Source organism: Rhipicephalus microplus, chromosome 4, assembly GCF_043290135.1.
Source record: "Rhipicephalus microplus isolate Deutch F79 chromosome 4, USDA_Rmic, whole genome shotgun sequence".
In the NCBI taxonomy this organism is placed as follows: Eukaryota; Metazoa; Arthropoda; class Arachnida; order Ixodida; family Ixodidae; genus Rhipicephalus; species Rhipicephalus microplus.
Window position 1 is genome coordinate 48,405,281 of NC_134703.1, and position 13,724 is coordinate 48,419,004.

At 41.2% G+C, this 13,724-nt stretch overlaps 1 protein-coding gene across 1 annotated transcript in view; it reads left to right on the forward strand.

Moving 5' to 3' along the window:
* The window catches only part of LOC142814356 (uncharacterized), a 38,659-nt gene that overhangs the window by 19,779 nt on the left and 5,156 nt on the right, over window positions 1–13,724 (forward strand). The window contains exons 5-7 of the mRNA XM_075893060.1: window positions 6,458–6,618; window positions 9,663–9,780; window positions 11,256–11,328. Coding sequence (XP_075749175.1) covers window positions 6,458–6,618; window positions 9,663–9,780; window positions 11,256–11,328 — 352 coding nt within the window. The remainder of the gene's footprint in view (window positions 1–6,457; window positions 6,619–9,662; window positions 9,781–11,255; window positions 11,329–13,724) is intronic.

Sequence of the window (13,724 nt, forward strand, 5' to 3'; positions counted from 1 at the left end):
ACAATCCTTCAAGAGCTTTGTGATTATTCTTACGGATTTCTCTGCATCAAACTGTACCATTGAACTTGAACGTCAAGCTGCCTGTGGTCTTCTTATTATTATCTCATAGCATAAATGCGTGACAAAGATGAGCTGACTTCTGACTAGTTCTTAGAAGTTTGAGAAGCATAACATGTCAAAAAATCTTCTCTTAAATTACTTTATTGGTGATATGATTTACCACCTGAAAAAGTCATGTCGCAAAAACTACTTAAAAAATATTTGTCCTAACGGGTTACGGTCTTATATCTTGAACTTGTATGAACTTTTCCTTCGTGTCTCAGAAGCGAAGAAAGTATTACTGTTCTAAACTGGTCCTATGAATTCAGAAGAGCTGATATCTGGGTCAGTTGGTTCATGGTACTTGAAGAACATGGAAAAGAGAAATAGGCAGACGCACACACAGCCGGACGGAATTTTATGATTTCTTCACACTGTGCTCGCAGCCGCAACTAGGCTATATTGTCCGCTGTGTTTAAAGCTTCATGCGTATATCATGCTCTCTTTGAAATATATAGAACAAAAACAATACTACGTTTACTGGAACATGTATACTCCTGCCAGACACGAGAGCAAGATGCAGTTCCCAAACACGGAGTATTCAGAGTATACAAGCTTTAGTGATGTCCAAACAAAAGCAAGCTGAGGCAGTGTGGACATACGAACACCCAGCGCAGCAGAGGAAAATGCGTCAACATGCTCGAGCAAGCAGGTCAAAATGTCAGGCCCCGTGGCTCTCGGGGACCAACATAACCAGATTTCCGGCTTAGCTAAACGGTTTTGAGGTCTGACGTTGTGCTCGAGTTTGATATCTGAAATCAATAACACGTGATCTACTTTAGTGGGCGCGCAATATTGAAAGCGAGAAGCGAGGCAGTGAGCTTTACCGAGAACGAGGAGTTCTTTTATATTTTTTTCATTGGCGCAGCGCATACTTTACGAAACAGAATGTTTAATTCCGCAGTGGTAACGTGCTTAGATTAGGTGGCACATTTTTTAGAAAAAAAAAAGCTATTTGATCTGCATCGTGATTGTGTTTCCCAAGGCGTACGCTCAAACACGCTGAAAAGATCGATAGATATACGCGATAGCGATCCTGCGCCAGCGCACTTACCTTTTCTTTTCGCAGACAACTACAAGAACAATAACGTCTGATGCGTAACGTGCCAAACATATGATTATGAGGCATATCGTATTGCAGAGCTCCGCAAATTTCGACCACCTCGTGTTCTTTAAAGGGCCTCTCAACGGCCTGTATAAATACAAAAAGCGAGCGCATTATTCACTCTTGGCATTTCCCGTCTCTGCGGTACAATTCGTGACGTCATCTGTGTGCTTTCTTGACGTCAAGCTGAAATAATCACTGTACTGGTCAATATACGAGAGGTATCTGTAATGAATTGTCTCCTATCTTGCTTTGTGATGCAGTCGCATGCCCGTTCTGCCTTGTATTCTATGACTATCGTTCGCGATAAGCTGATTTCACTTCCTTTTCTGCGTTTGAAACGGCTCAAACCGAGATAGCAACGTGTTCCCAAAAAGCGCAAAATCCTTACCGACTCAAAGCTTCGTGCCGACATTCCACGTGTTTAAAGAAAAGATAAACGGCAAGAAAAAAAATGACGCTTGTCGGGAGCGAAGCGAAGGCGATACAAAAATCACATCTGAACTCGGTCTGCTTCAAAGGCCCTTCAACGTGCGCAAATGTCACACTAACGCGCGTCTAGCTTTTTGCCTTAAAAGAAATGCCCCTGCCACGCACGGGGTCCAACCCTACAACCTTCGGCTCAGCAGCTAAGTGCCGTAACCACTGTACCATCGCGGCAGATCTATAGACTGTAAGGTAACAGTCAATATAGCCAACTAAACCATCCAACACACTTAATGTCAGCGCGTCTAATTAAGGTGATATCGCTGGTGTACCTTCGGTTAAAAAAAAAGCGGTATATGTGTCATTGAACCCCAAACCCTGTGTACACATAGAGACGAGTCGTTAGGCGCGGTTCGTCCTGTTTAATGCGTCCGATATCATATATTTATTTTAGCATTATCCAATCATTACGTATAAGCCATGCATACGTAGCAAATGGAGCAGAATAAAAAAGATCATAGAGATAAGAGATGTTGCGCATAACAGTAATTTTCGTAAAAGCACGGCATGCCCCTCGCCGTCCAAAAGGGCACGATCAAAGCCAGGCTCACTGCTTGGCTTTCGCGGCGCTATAAAATTGTACTGTTACTTTGATTCTCTAATCATGTGTAAAGTCAGACATGAAGCTGAACTGCCCGTTTTCCAGATAGCAGCCGAGCTTGTTCAATCTGTATTAGTCTTTTTTTTTCTTCAGTCTTAACTTTTTCTAAAACAACAGTGTTTCCGAAAAGCTGGCTTATCGTGCTGGACGTACCAACCATCTTACACCGAAGCACGTGTCAGCTGTATCATCTAAAATTATGAGCGGGAAAAGTAATAAATGCGGCCCGAAGTTGCGTGTTGGAAGCTTATCTTACGCTTCCGAGTTCGCTTTGGGTCTGCAATGCGATAAATCAGCTTCGGTGCACGTATGCGCGAGTGCGACGAAAAAAAAATAGTGGCAGAAATTACCCCCTTCGGTGAGGTTGGAACTTTTCTTTTTCGTTCGACTGAGCTTCTCTCATGGTCACAAAGCACACAAGAGTACTGCAAAAGTGATTTTTTTTTTTGTCGCTTCTACAAAAAGTCGAGACGTCCGATGTGCAAGATTAAAGGTTAAAGAAAGCCGTCTGAAGCGTGAAAATTTGGGCAAGTTGGTAAGACATAACTGAATGCAGAAACAGCGCAACCTAGAAGTAGTTACTTCATAACTACGGAAGCGGAAAAAACAAGGACAGAAAAGAGCGCAGCGCTCTTTTCTGTCCTTGTTTTTTTTTTTTCGCTTCCGTAGTTACAAAGTAACTACTTCTAGGTTGCGCTGTTCTTGCATTCAGAACGCCGTATGGTCAAAATTTCCGCCCTCAACACTAGGGCCCAATTATATGGTAGTTTTGGCACGTAGAACCCACGATATTATTATTATTACCGCGAAAGCTGTTATCAAGTCACAGATCACAACAAGGGTCGTTTTTGGCGTCTTAGTTGTCCACCGCCGCCACCGCTCAGCACACAATGGCATTCAAGCCCGGAGTTTCCTGCGTGCCAGCTCAGTTTTTTACGACTGAGTCACGCCCGGTGCTTGAAACTTTGTTGCAAAATTATCCTGGTAGTCTTCACGCAGGGAAAGGAAGCGCGTTAATATGAGCGACAAAAAGTGTTGGAACAGGAAGAAAAACAATCACAGCATATCTACGAGGTGAATGAGGACGACTGGGTCAAAACTCTCCGCGGGGAGGTTAATTGCCCTAATGTATCATCAAACTAAAGATGTAAGAAACACTTTGCGGTGTACAAGTCAACTTTTGGAGGACGGACGCACGAACGGACGGACGGACTGGCAGGCGCTTCACCCCACTCATCATCATTCACTCCGTGGATATGCTGTGACACTGTTTTTATTGACATGCAATGCAAGGCAACTGGCCACTACGACAACAACGACGACACGGGGACATACGACCTACGGCGTAAGAAGCTTCGCCCCCCCCCCAAAAAAAAAAGGTGTCTCACAAAGTGAATTGCAAAACGAATGGGCCGCTGAATTATCCGACCCATAACAAAGGCCCCAGGCATAATTCTTCATAATCGTTAGCCTTCGTATCGAAAATTGCACAACATTTATTGCAAGTGTGTAGCGGGTACTCGGCTTCTCTGAAAAATGATGAAGGATGGCATAGCCCAACTACAAAAAAAAATGTTATGATTTATGACGTGGTGGCCGGGTACCCTGCAAGTTCTTCTATCAGTTACAAAGAGGGTTTGAAAACGCTCTGGAAAGGCCGCTGTTCCAGCTTTCGCTGCGACTGTGCTATGCGTACTGCGCAGACGTGGTGGATATATTATTATTGTTATTATTATTATTATTATTATTATTATTATTATTATTATTATTATTATTATTATTATTATTATTATTATTATTATTATTATTATTATTATTATTATTATTATTATTATTATTATTATTATTATTATTATTATTATTATTATTATTATTATTATTATTATTATTATTATTATTATTAGGCCGTTCTAGTTAAAAGAAATCATCACCTGCCTCGGCCTTCCTTCCAACTTTAACAATAGATGACCTCACTAGAATAGTTTCCGGCTTCAAAAGGCAGAAACCAGCAGGTATTGACGGTATCTCTGTATCTTTGCTGCGGCGTAATCTGGACGCGTTATCAGAAATTCTGCTTTTTATGCTTAATGGATTCCTGGAGACAGCTTCTCTAACACCAGCCTATAAAAACGGCAATTGTAAAGCTACTATTTAAAGGTGGACCAAAATATAGCCTTGACAGTTACTGACCCATTTCTTTTTTACCTATCTTATCCCAAATAATTGAGAAATTCTTATTGCCATGCATGACTTTCTTTCTAGATAAATTTTCAATCATTTCAAGCCGCCAGTTTGGTTTTGTCGCAGGTCGTGGCACAATTGATCTACTTGAGGAATATTCCGATGAACTCAATTATGCTTTGGAACATAACAAGTTTGCCTGTGCTTTATTTCTTGATATCTCTAAAGCATTTGACACCGTAAACCACTCTATATTGCTTGAAAAAAAATTATTTTCTTGGCTTTAGGGGTCCGTTCTACAACTTTCTTAAAATTTTCTTTCTGATCGTTCCCAGGTAGTGCGGTTACACAATCAGTTACCTTTCAGTAATAGGCTTCCCTTGAAAGCTGGTGTACCACATGCAGGGATCAATTTTATCTCCTCTTTTGTTTAATATATTCATGAATGATTTTACTGTTGCTGTTCCAAAATGTCTTGTATTTCAGTATGCAGACGACACTGTAATGTGAACAAAACATGTATGTTACAACAAAGCGTTTTCACTACTACAAGACAGTGTTTATGAGGCTGCGTCATGGTTTACAGATAATTGCCTGGTGATTAATCAGAAAAAAACGAAATTAATTTGCTTTAAAAATCCATTGAAAGCAATGGTTACGAATGCGCCCCTATTTTTTCATGCCCATGATTGCGCCTCCTGTAAGTGTACTCCTATTGAATATGTTAATTCTATAAAATCTCTTGGTGTATTCTTCGATAGCAACCTGTCCTAGAATGATCAATTGGCTTACATTTGTGACAGACTACGAAAAATCTCGTGGTTACTTTTAAATATTAGATCAATTGCACCCACCAATATTAAAGTGACAATTATGCTTGCTCTTCCGTATAGTATCCTACGATATGGCATCACTTTATTTGCTTTCTGTTCTTCGCGATGGCAGCGTCGGGTTGACAATATTTCAAAAAGTATGTTGAAATCCATTGTGTATAATCGTTCTTCAAAAGACCATGTAAATTTATTTTCTCTACTTCGCCTGCCGTCTTTTAAAGCGTCCTTTAACCAAACTGTTGTATTACAGCGTTTCTGGGGCTCTAAGTTCAAAAACGAATGCATTACCCCTCGTATATTTAGAAAAACTGCCCGCTTTTCTGTACCATTCGTCAAAACACGATATGGCAAAGCTACTAGAAAGGTCCATGTCCCTACTGTTTTTAATGACATCCCCGACAGTGTTTTTTCGGCAACGACTAAACGCAGTTTACGAAAGAGCCTAAGGTCTCTTTAATGCTGCATTAGTTATCGCATTATTATTTTTTTTCTAGTTTCTTGCATACTGGGTATAATCTGTTTAAAATGTATGAATGCTTGTCTTCACATATCTGATGTTTAGGTAGTATTGCTTCCGCTAATTTAATTCTCGATTGTTATGTGTTTATATGTAGAGTACATGAGTTACATGTATTCTTTCTCTGATTGTTTACATGAAAAGCTTTTCAATATATATGTCATCTCTCGTCTGCCGATGTGCCGGGCCAAGTCCTCCAAGCCACTGCCTGGCTTTGACAGGCCTGTTATTTGTTTTGTACGACTCAAGGTGACAATAAAGAATTATTATTATTATTATTATTATTATTATTATTATTATTATTACTATTATTATTATTATTATTATTATTATTATTATTATTATTATTATTATTATTATTATTATTATTATTATTATTATTATTATTATTATTATTATTATTATTATTATTATTATTATTATTATTATTATTATTATTATTATTATTATTATTATTATTATTATTATTATTATTATTATTAATTTCGAAAGAATCTACTGGACCACTTTCGTCTACCGTGTTAGTTATAGTGTCCCTTAGCAATTCACAAACACGCACCTAACTCCCAGTCAGAGTTTCTTGCGGAACACATATTTCTGGTTGGCCACGTTTGGCCCATGCATGCATCCGCAAGAACTGGAGCTGACCTCCGAATGGGACACGCTCAAAACCGGGCCAACGGACAATGTGTGGAGGTACCCGCTCATAGTGCACGAACCAGAGATCTGCCCACCAGAGAAGCTGGCGCCTATACATCTCAGGCAGGGAATGCGCTACACAGTGTCCATAGCTCAGGTGAGATCACTTTCACTCGACTTTCATGCGCAATTCTGTCATTCCAAACTCACACCAAGAAGCGTTTTTCAACATTGCTAAGCATTTCCATGCGAACGTATTAGCTGTGAGCACTTATGGCCAACGTAGTCACGCCGTATTGTGCAAGGACTCAGCCGAGTAGGTACGACGAACAAGGAAACACGAACGGAACGACGCATTCCAGCGTTGGTATCTACGCGTCTTCTTGAATATGGCATACCCTGCAGAGGCGTGTGCACAGAGGCACGGCCACCCCCTCCCCTTTAATCATCTAAAGTGGGAAGGGGGAAGCCGTTAAAGCAGTTCTATGCCTGTACGTAGTCAGTCCTGTCGTATATTTGTTTAACGTGCAGGTTTGAGGGCACAAAGATTTTATGGGATATTTGAGGTGCTAAAAATAAGGCTGTCGTGAGAGGCAACATGTACATCGCTTCACTTGCATCCATGGTGACGCTAGTTTATATATATATATATATATATATATATATATATATATATATATATATATATATATATATATATATATATATAAGTTGGCAAATATGAAGAAAAAAGAAAAGGGGTGAGGAGTTGGTAGGGAGTGCAATGAATCTTCACCCCTTTAATTAGTGAACACTGCTCCAGTCTATAATGCTAATGCTGCACTTAATATAAACAATCAAATAATGCACATCTTCAACATTAAGTAGCCTTGTAATTGGTTGAAATTGTGTTTTTTATTCCTGCTTCACCTTTCATTTTATTTTATTTTATTTTATTTTATTTTTGTTTTCGGTCAGAGAGCGTTTCGACGCCTGCCGTACCCGAGCGCTTCGCGGTGCAGCGACTACCGTTCAAGAGGACGGATAAGCGCCTACTTCGGCTACATGAACTACGAAGTACGTGAGTACAAAGAACGCTCACGCGCTAAGTCTTAAGATATGCTCAGTTAGTTCATATCTGTTACAAGCTGCTACTCTAGCGTCGCCAGCGCGAAGTCGGCGACGGGAATGACAGCAGGTCGGTTCGTTCCGTACGCAAGCAGAGACAGGGAAGAGATCAGAGACGTGAGAAAACAAAACAAACTTTACTCTAGTGATATTGCAGCAAACGGGATCTAGTACAACACTTCAATACAACTAACAAAATACATCAACACTTGATACAACTAAAAATGCATATAAAAAACAATAAATCAGCTTGCGAGAGAGAACTATTACAAACTACACAAACTAACAACAATAGAACTACGGAGGAGAAAGTTCGAAGATATAAACAGGTGAAGGCATACGTGTGATGACCGGCAGCGTTGCGTCCTCGACGATCGGATGCGAAAAGTCGAAGAGAGTTCTGGCACGACTGCGATGTGGGCGGTGTTGCAACGCTGGTAGCTCCGGGAGGCTAGTGCTTGCAGGTGACCTCGGGCAGGTTGAGCTAACTCGAGGCGAAGTCCCGATGTCTACGTTGCAGACGTTAATATCGCGTCACAACTAGACTAACGGCTAAGTTTAGGTGGCCAGCCGATACAGAGCCACACTAAAAACTTCCAGAAGAGATACTTGTTGATCTGTTTCTAAACCATGTTGGTCAGCGACTAGCCTGCCTAGCAGGGCAAAATCCTGCGCTTAAATCCCCCTCGTGTCCCCTCGTTCTCTTCCTTGGGGACAAGAGACCTCTACATGGATCCAATCATGCGCGTTTCAATGTTGGAAACTCCGCCCCAAAAAAATATATTGACCCCACCCCTTTTTAATTAGGAGAGGGCCCTCAACTAGCGAGAGTGACAACCTGTTGGGATGCTGTCATACGGCTTGGCCACCAGAAGTTTTCCCGTGGGAACGGTCAGACTGTTTGGCTCTCAGCCGGTGCGTCCCGTAGTCTAAACCTTGTTCGGGGTACACCGCGGCCTTCCACGACCCTGCAGACGCCGCCGTAGGTACAAAGGATCAAACATCGGCGGCGACGTTTGAAGAAGAACACCCCATTCTGCACTTCCCGGCTCTCTTTCATGTGCCCGCCGTTCCCGCCGGTCAGCGGGGTAGTACGGCGCCCGTGAATTGTCGTGACGCCGGGTCGCAAAAATGGCAGTCCGTGACATTGTTAATTGCCGTGACGCCGGGTCGCAAAAATGGCAGTCCGTGACAATATCTAAGTCGCAATACACTGATCGTTGTGTAGAGACCCCATGTACTTGTCTCATGGCGACCGCATACATTCAAAGAACACCTTTTGCGCGCGTATACGGTTATTCTGAGCTAACAGAGAGTTTCAACGTGGAAGGCGACTGCAAGCACTGCTGCAGCAATGAAATCTATCCTAGTGCAACGCGCTATAACGTTGAACACACTTCGGTTAGCGGTAGGCACCTATCTGCACTTTGAACAGGCTTTTGTCTCTCACTTCGTCAGTCGTCTTACGCCTACCGCAATGGGCTGTGTTTGAGCACAGTAGGAACGTAGCCTCGAACCAGCACGCCGCTTTGACATCCTGCTTTATGCGCCAGTTGCCTTTCATACGAGCTTGTAGGCCCGTGTGCTCAGATTTGGGCGCACGTTTAATCACCACAGGTGGTCAAAATTTCCAGAGCCCTCCACTACGGCGTCTCTCGTAATCACATGGTGGTTTTGGGACGTTAAACCCTACATATCTATCTATCTTTCATGCGAGTGGAAGCTTTGCGTAGTAGTGAAACTTGCAGGAGCTAAAGCTGTTATGGCGTGATGACTGTGTTTAAAGTACTTGTGTGAAATCGCACACATTAGCTGATTCGGCCACATGATACACGGCGCTGTTGTCTCAAATTGACAATGCCCTTTGAAAAACTGGAGAGCCAGTAGTTTTGATAAGTTTACATGATAATCGGTCCGATCTGTCAATCTTGACCTCGTAGAAAGTAGATTACATATTACAGAAGATTTCATAAACATGCAGATGCACTCTTACTTCTGCATTATAGAGATTGTTTAGTCATGTCTTGCTTATGTCCAAGTCAACTCGAAAGTGCACGAGTGACTGGTTATTTCTCATAATTTCTCGTACCACAGGTGTGTCTCCAGAACTGCTTGATTCAGCATGAACTGGGAAATTGCGGCTGCGCTCTTCCGGAACACGAGTTTGCCGTAACAACATTCAAGGGCTACCTCTGCACGGAAAAAAGGAAAAGTAAGCGAGCGAACTAAATCCAGCAGTTGATGTGGCTTAGACTCGACAGCGCGTGAGCTATTGAACTGCTCCATGTTTGTAAACAGCCGTAGGCGCCGTGCATACTGCAGGCTGTTTCACATGCCGCGATTGCAGCGAAGAAAATCAGTCCGTTCACTCCATTAGCTCTATTTTGAACCGCCTCTAATGGCGGTTTTGTTTCCCGTGGACTGCTAATGCTCTGCCTTTCTCGCTTTGCGACTGTGCGGCGAGCAACATCTCTTGTCAGAATAATCTGTGGCAGACACTGCAAAATTTTGCAAATGTAGTGTAGCGATATATGTGTTATGGTATTATTAAGTTTTCATCAACGGTAATGAAGAGCGAATTTCACCATTTGGGAACGCTTTACAATCTAAATTCATTTTAAAATCCACAATGCTGGCCATTACCAGAACAAAGACGTCGACGCAATTTTGACGTCCTGGTGGTTCTGGCCCTATTTCGGCAAGTTACAACCAAAAAAATCGCTCCTCCACTGCGATCAGAGCGAAAAATTTCCAGCATGTTGGCAGCTCACCGCAGACCACTGCGGCGAAGCGAAGGGCCCGTTTTTTCACTGCGAGCGAATTCGAAGCCTGAAATTCACTACTTTTTTTGTTATGTGAAACGGCCTTGAGGCAATTGTAGTGACGTCGCAGCGTGTAGGCACCGCCTAGCCCAAAGCTCACCCTCGCCCTCTATGTTCATGTGACAACTAGCACGTAATGACAGAGGGCGGGGGCAGGCTTTGGGCTCGGTGGAGCCTAAGCACCGCGACGTCGCTACAAGTGCCTCAGTATGTTGATATCGCCTACCACTCTTTACAAAGATGGACTATATATATATATATATATATATATATATATATATATATATATATATATATATATATATATATATATATATATATATATATATATATATATATATATATATATATATATATATATATATATATATATATATATATATATATATATATATATATATATATATATATATATATATATATATATATATATAAATTGAAGGGAAGGCATGACAGGTCCGGATATTTTCTATATTGAATGAACTTGCAGATAGCACATTTGAAAAGGAAATTGTATTTACTAACGTTTCGGCCATGGCACGGCCTTCGTCGGGCCGAAACGTTAGTAAATACAATTTCCTTTTCAAATGTGCTATCTGCAAGTTCATTCATATATATATATATATATATATATATATATATATATATATATATATATATATATATATATATATATATTTATATATATATATGTGTGTGTGTGTGTGTGTGTGTGTGTGTGTGTGTGTGTGTGTGTGTGTGTGTGTGTGTGTGTGTGCTGGGCCGAGACACGTTTTCTGTCTTCCATTTTATATAGTACAACTTAGTTAGCAACATCTTATTCTGCAATGTGATATGCTTTTTTTATTTCTTGTTTTCCTTTTAGACAGATGTGTGAAAATTTTGCCTCGTGACCGCAACATCATGTTTTGCAAGCAGAGGTGCACACTACCCTGCAGGTACGATGACTTCACGTCTCGCATTGGTAGAAACAACGCAGACGTTCCCTCGTGCAATCTCTTGAGACGAATAAAGGTGGAAGCCACCCCGTGCGGCTGTTTCACCGTGCACATTAAATGACATGAACTGAACATGAACCGCAAGTGCGAAATAAACCAGCACTTCTACTCTTTTTTTTTTTGCTTCATGTCGCTCACTCCGCCTTTCTGCTTAAGGTCATGTTCACATGAGACACACTTGCCTTAATTTATTCCGTAGGCTCACACTGCCCCTCACGTAATTCAATAAAGAAGTGGACGTGTTTTCCAGTTATGAGTTATGTATTTCAACTACTCTACCTGAAACTGGGCCTTGTCCTGTAATATGTCATGCGAAGAATGTTACTTTGACTATACTCAAAAGCTTTGGAATCCACATAGCTTTTGTCTTTACGTTTTTAAGGTTGATCAGTAGCTGCTCATAATTTGAAGTCACCTGCTCTATGGGTTTCATATAATCCCTCTTACTGCACCAGTACCAGCACCATAATTTCGTGCTAAGTATACGAGGTGAAATGTTTGACTTGCACGTCACGGTTGAAGTACTTCTATTGGATGCAAAGCGCAAAGAGATTTGTGCGCCGCTGTTTGTGCGTGCATCAAGCAGTCTTAAAGGTTGCACAGTAATTTTTTATGGCCTGCGTTTTACTTTAAGACTTCAATATATATAAACTATTGAATCAATCATGCAACCGAAGATAAATAAATCTGTCAAATGTTGTTGAAACCTGCACAGTTTTGTTTCTAGCTCTGAGTTCCTGAAGTCTTCGTTGCAAACAACTTTTCATTTATTTTGTGACAGCGAACTTACCTACGACGTCAAGCTCGTCGGTCTGGCAGAAAATGAGGTAGGTACAAACTTCAATAGTCTCTTTTTTGTTATTGTTATTCTACCTATTTTCTCAAGTAATATTTTACGGAATAAATCTTCATATGGGACTGTTCCGCGATGGTTACCGCTATTCTTTAATCCAGAGAGTCTGCAAACTTGATTTTCGATGGTCTCCCTCAAGAATAAATATAAAGTTTTACCAATACAAGCAGGAAGAACATTTGTCATGGCTTAGGATGATGTAATCATAACATATGCGAACACAGGCGAAGTGATCGCTACATTTAGCAGAACAATTAAATAGTAAGAGGTGAAAACAGCGCAAACTAGGAGAGACAAACGAAGAAATAACCGACACGACAAGCACTGACTAACAACTGACTGTTTTATCGCTTCAATGCAATACCAAGGAAAAAGGGGCGGGGTAACAAGTCACGTGAACTTTCAAGCCATCCGGCACGATACATTGTGTAAAACCTGGTACTGAAGTTACACAAATTTTTCTAAGCACCAGTAAGTACTCGTAGAACTGAATATTTTGTCCATTTCTTCTTTTTTCATTTTGCTTACATACAGAAGCCAGAACAAAACCAGTGAGTATAATCCTGTTCTTAGCTACATATATATTTAGCATGATATTTTGAATAACCCTGTGAACGTGTGAACACAGGCAAAATATTGGGAACTAGAAGAGCGACATATGTGATTACGGAATTCTATAAGTTTTGCTGTAAAGCTAGTTTGGGTTCAAGCTTAAGAACAGTGCGAAATATACCACCAATTAGAAGAGTAAAAAACTGATAATTTTGCGATAGAATGGTTGAACATGTGAGATATATAGGTAGCAATTTTAGAATTTTCGCATAAATCTTGCGGAGTCACCATAAATATTTGTATTACCGGAAATTCGTATCACATGAAAAGATGGAAAATTAACATGAGACAAAAAAATATGCCACATGTTTTTGTTTGTTGTTTCTCAGCGCCACAACAGTCATGAACAGCTCTGAGTTATTGGCAATAAAGATTTTATAGATGTGAAAGATCACATGTACTTAGAGAATAAGATGCGTTGTGACCCGTGACAAATAGTAACCCTTCCACGTTGTAATACGCTTCTAGGGGCGAAGCTCCTTATGGTGTGGGTCTGTCGCTCCTCTGTGTATATATATATATATATATATATATATATATGCATGTACGTAGCCACTGGTGGCACATACCCGCTCTAGGGCGGGTATGTGACACAGGGGTTTCGAGATAGAATATGGCGGTACTTGGACTGTTGACTAGGTGGACACAAGGACGGACGCATGGACGGAAGTACAGCCACAGTAGAAGACGGACGGACAGATGAATGGACGCGTGGATGTACGGACGGATGGACGCATGAATGGACGGACATACGGTTAGACGGGCTCACGGACGGATGCATGGATGGACGCATGGGTGGACGTACGGACGGACGCATGGACAGACGAATGGACGGAAGCATAGACGGGTTGACGGACGCTTCGCCCCACTC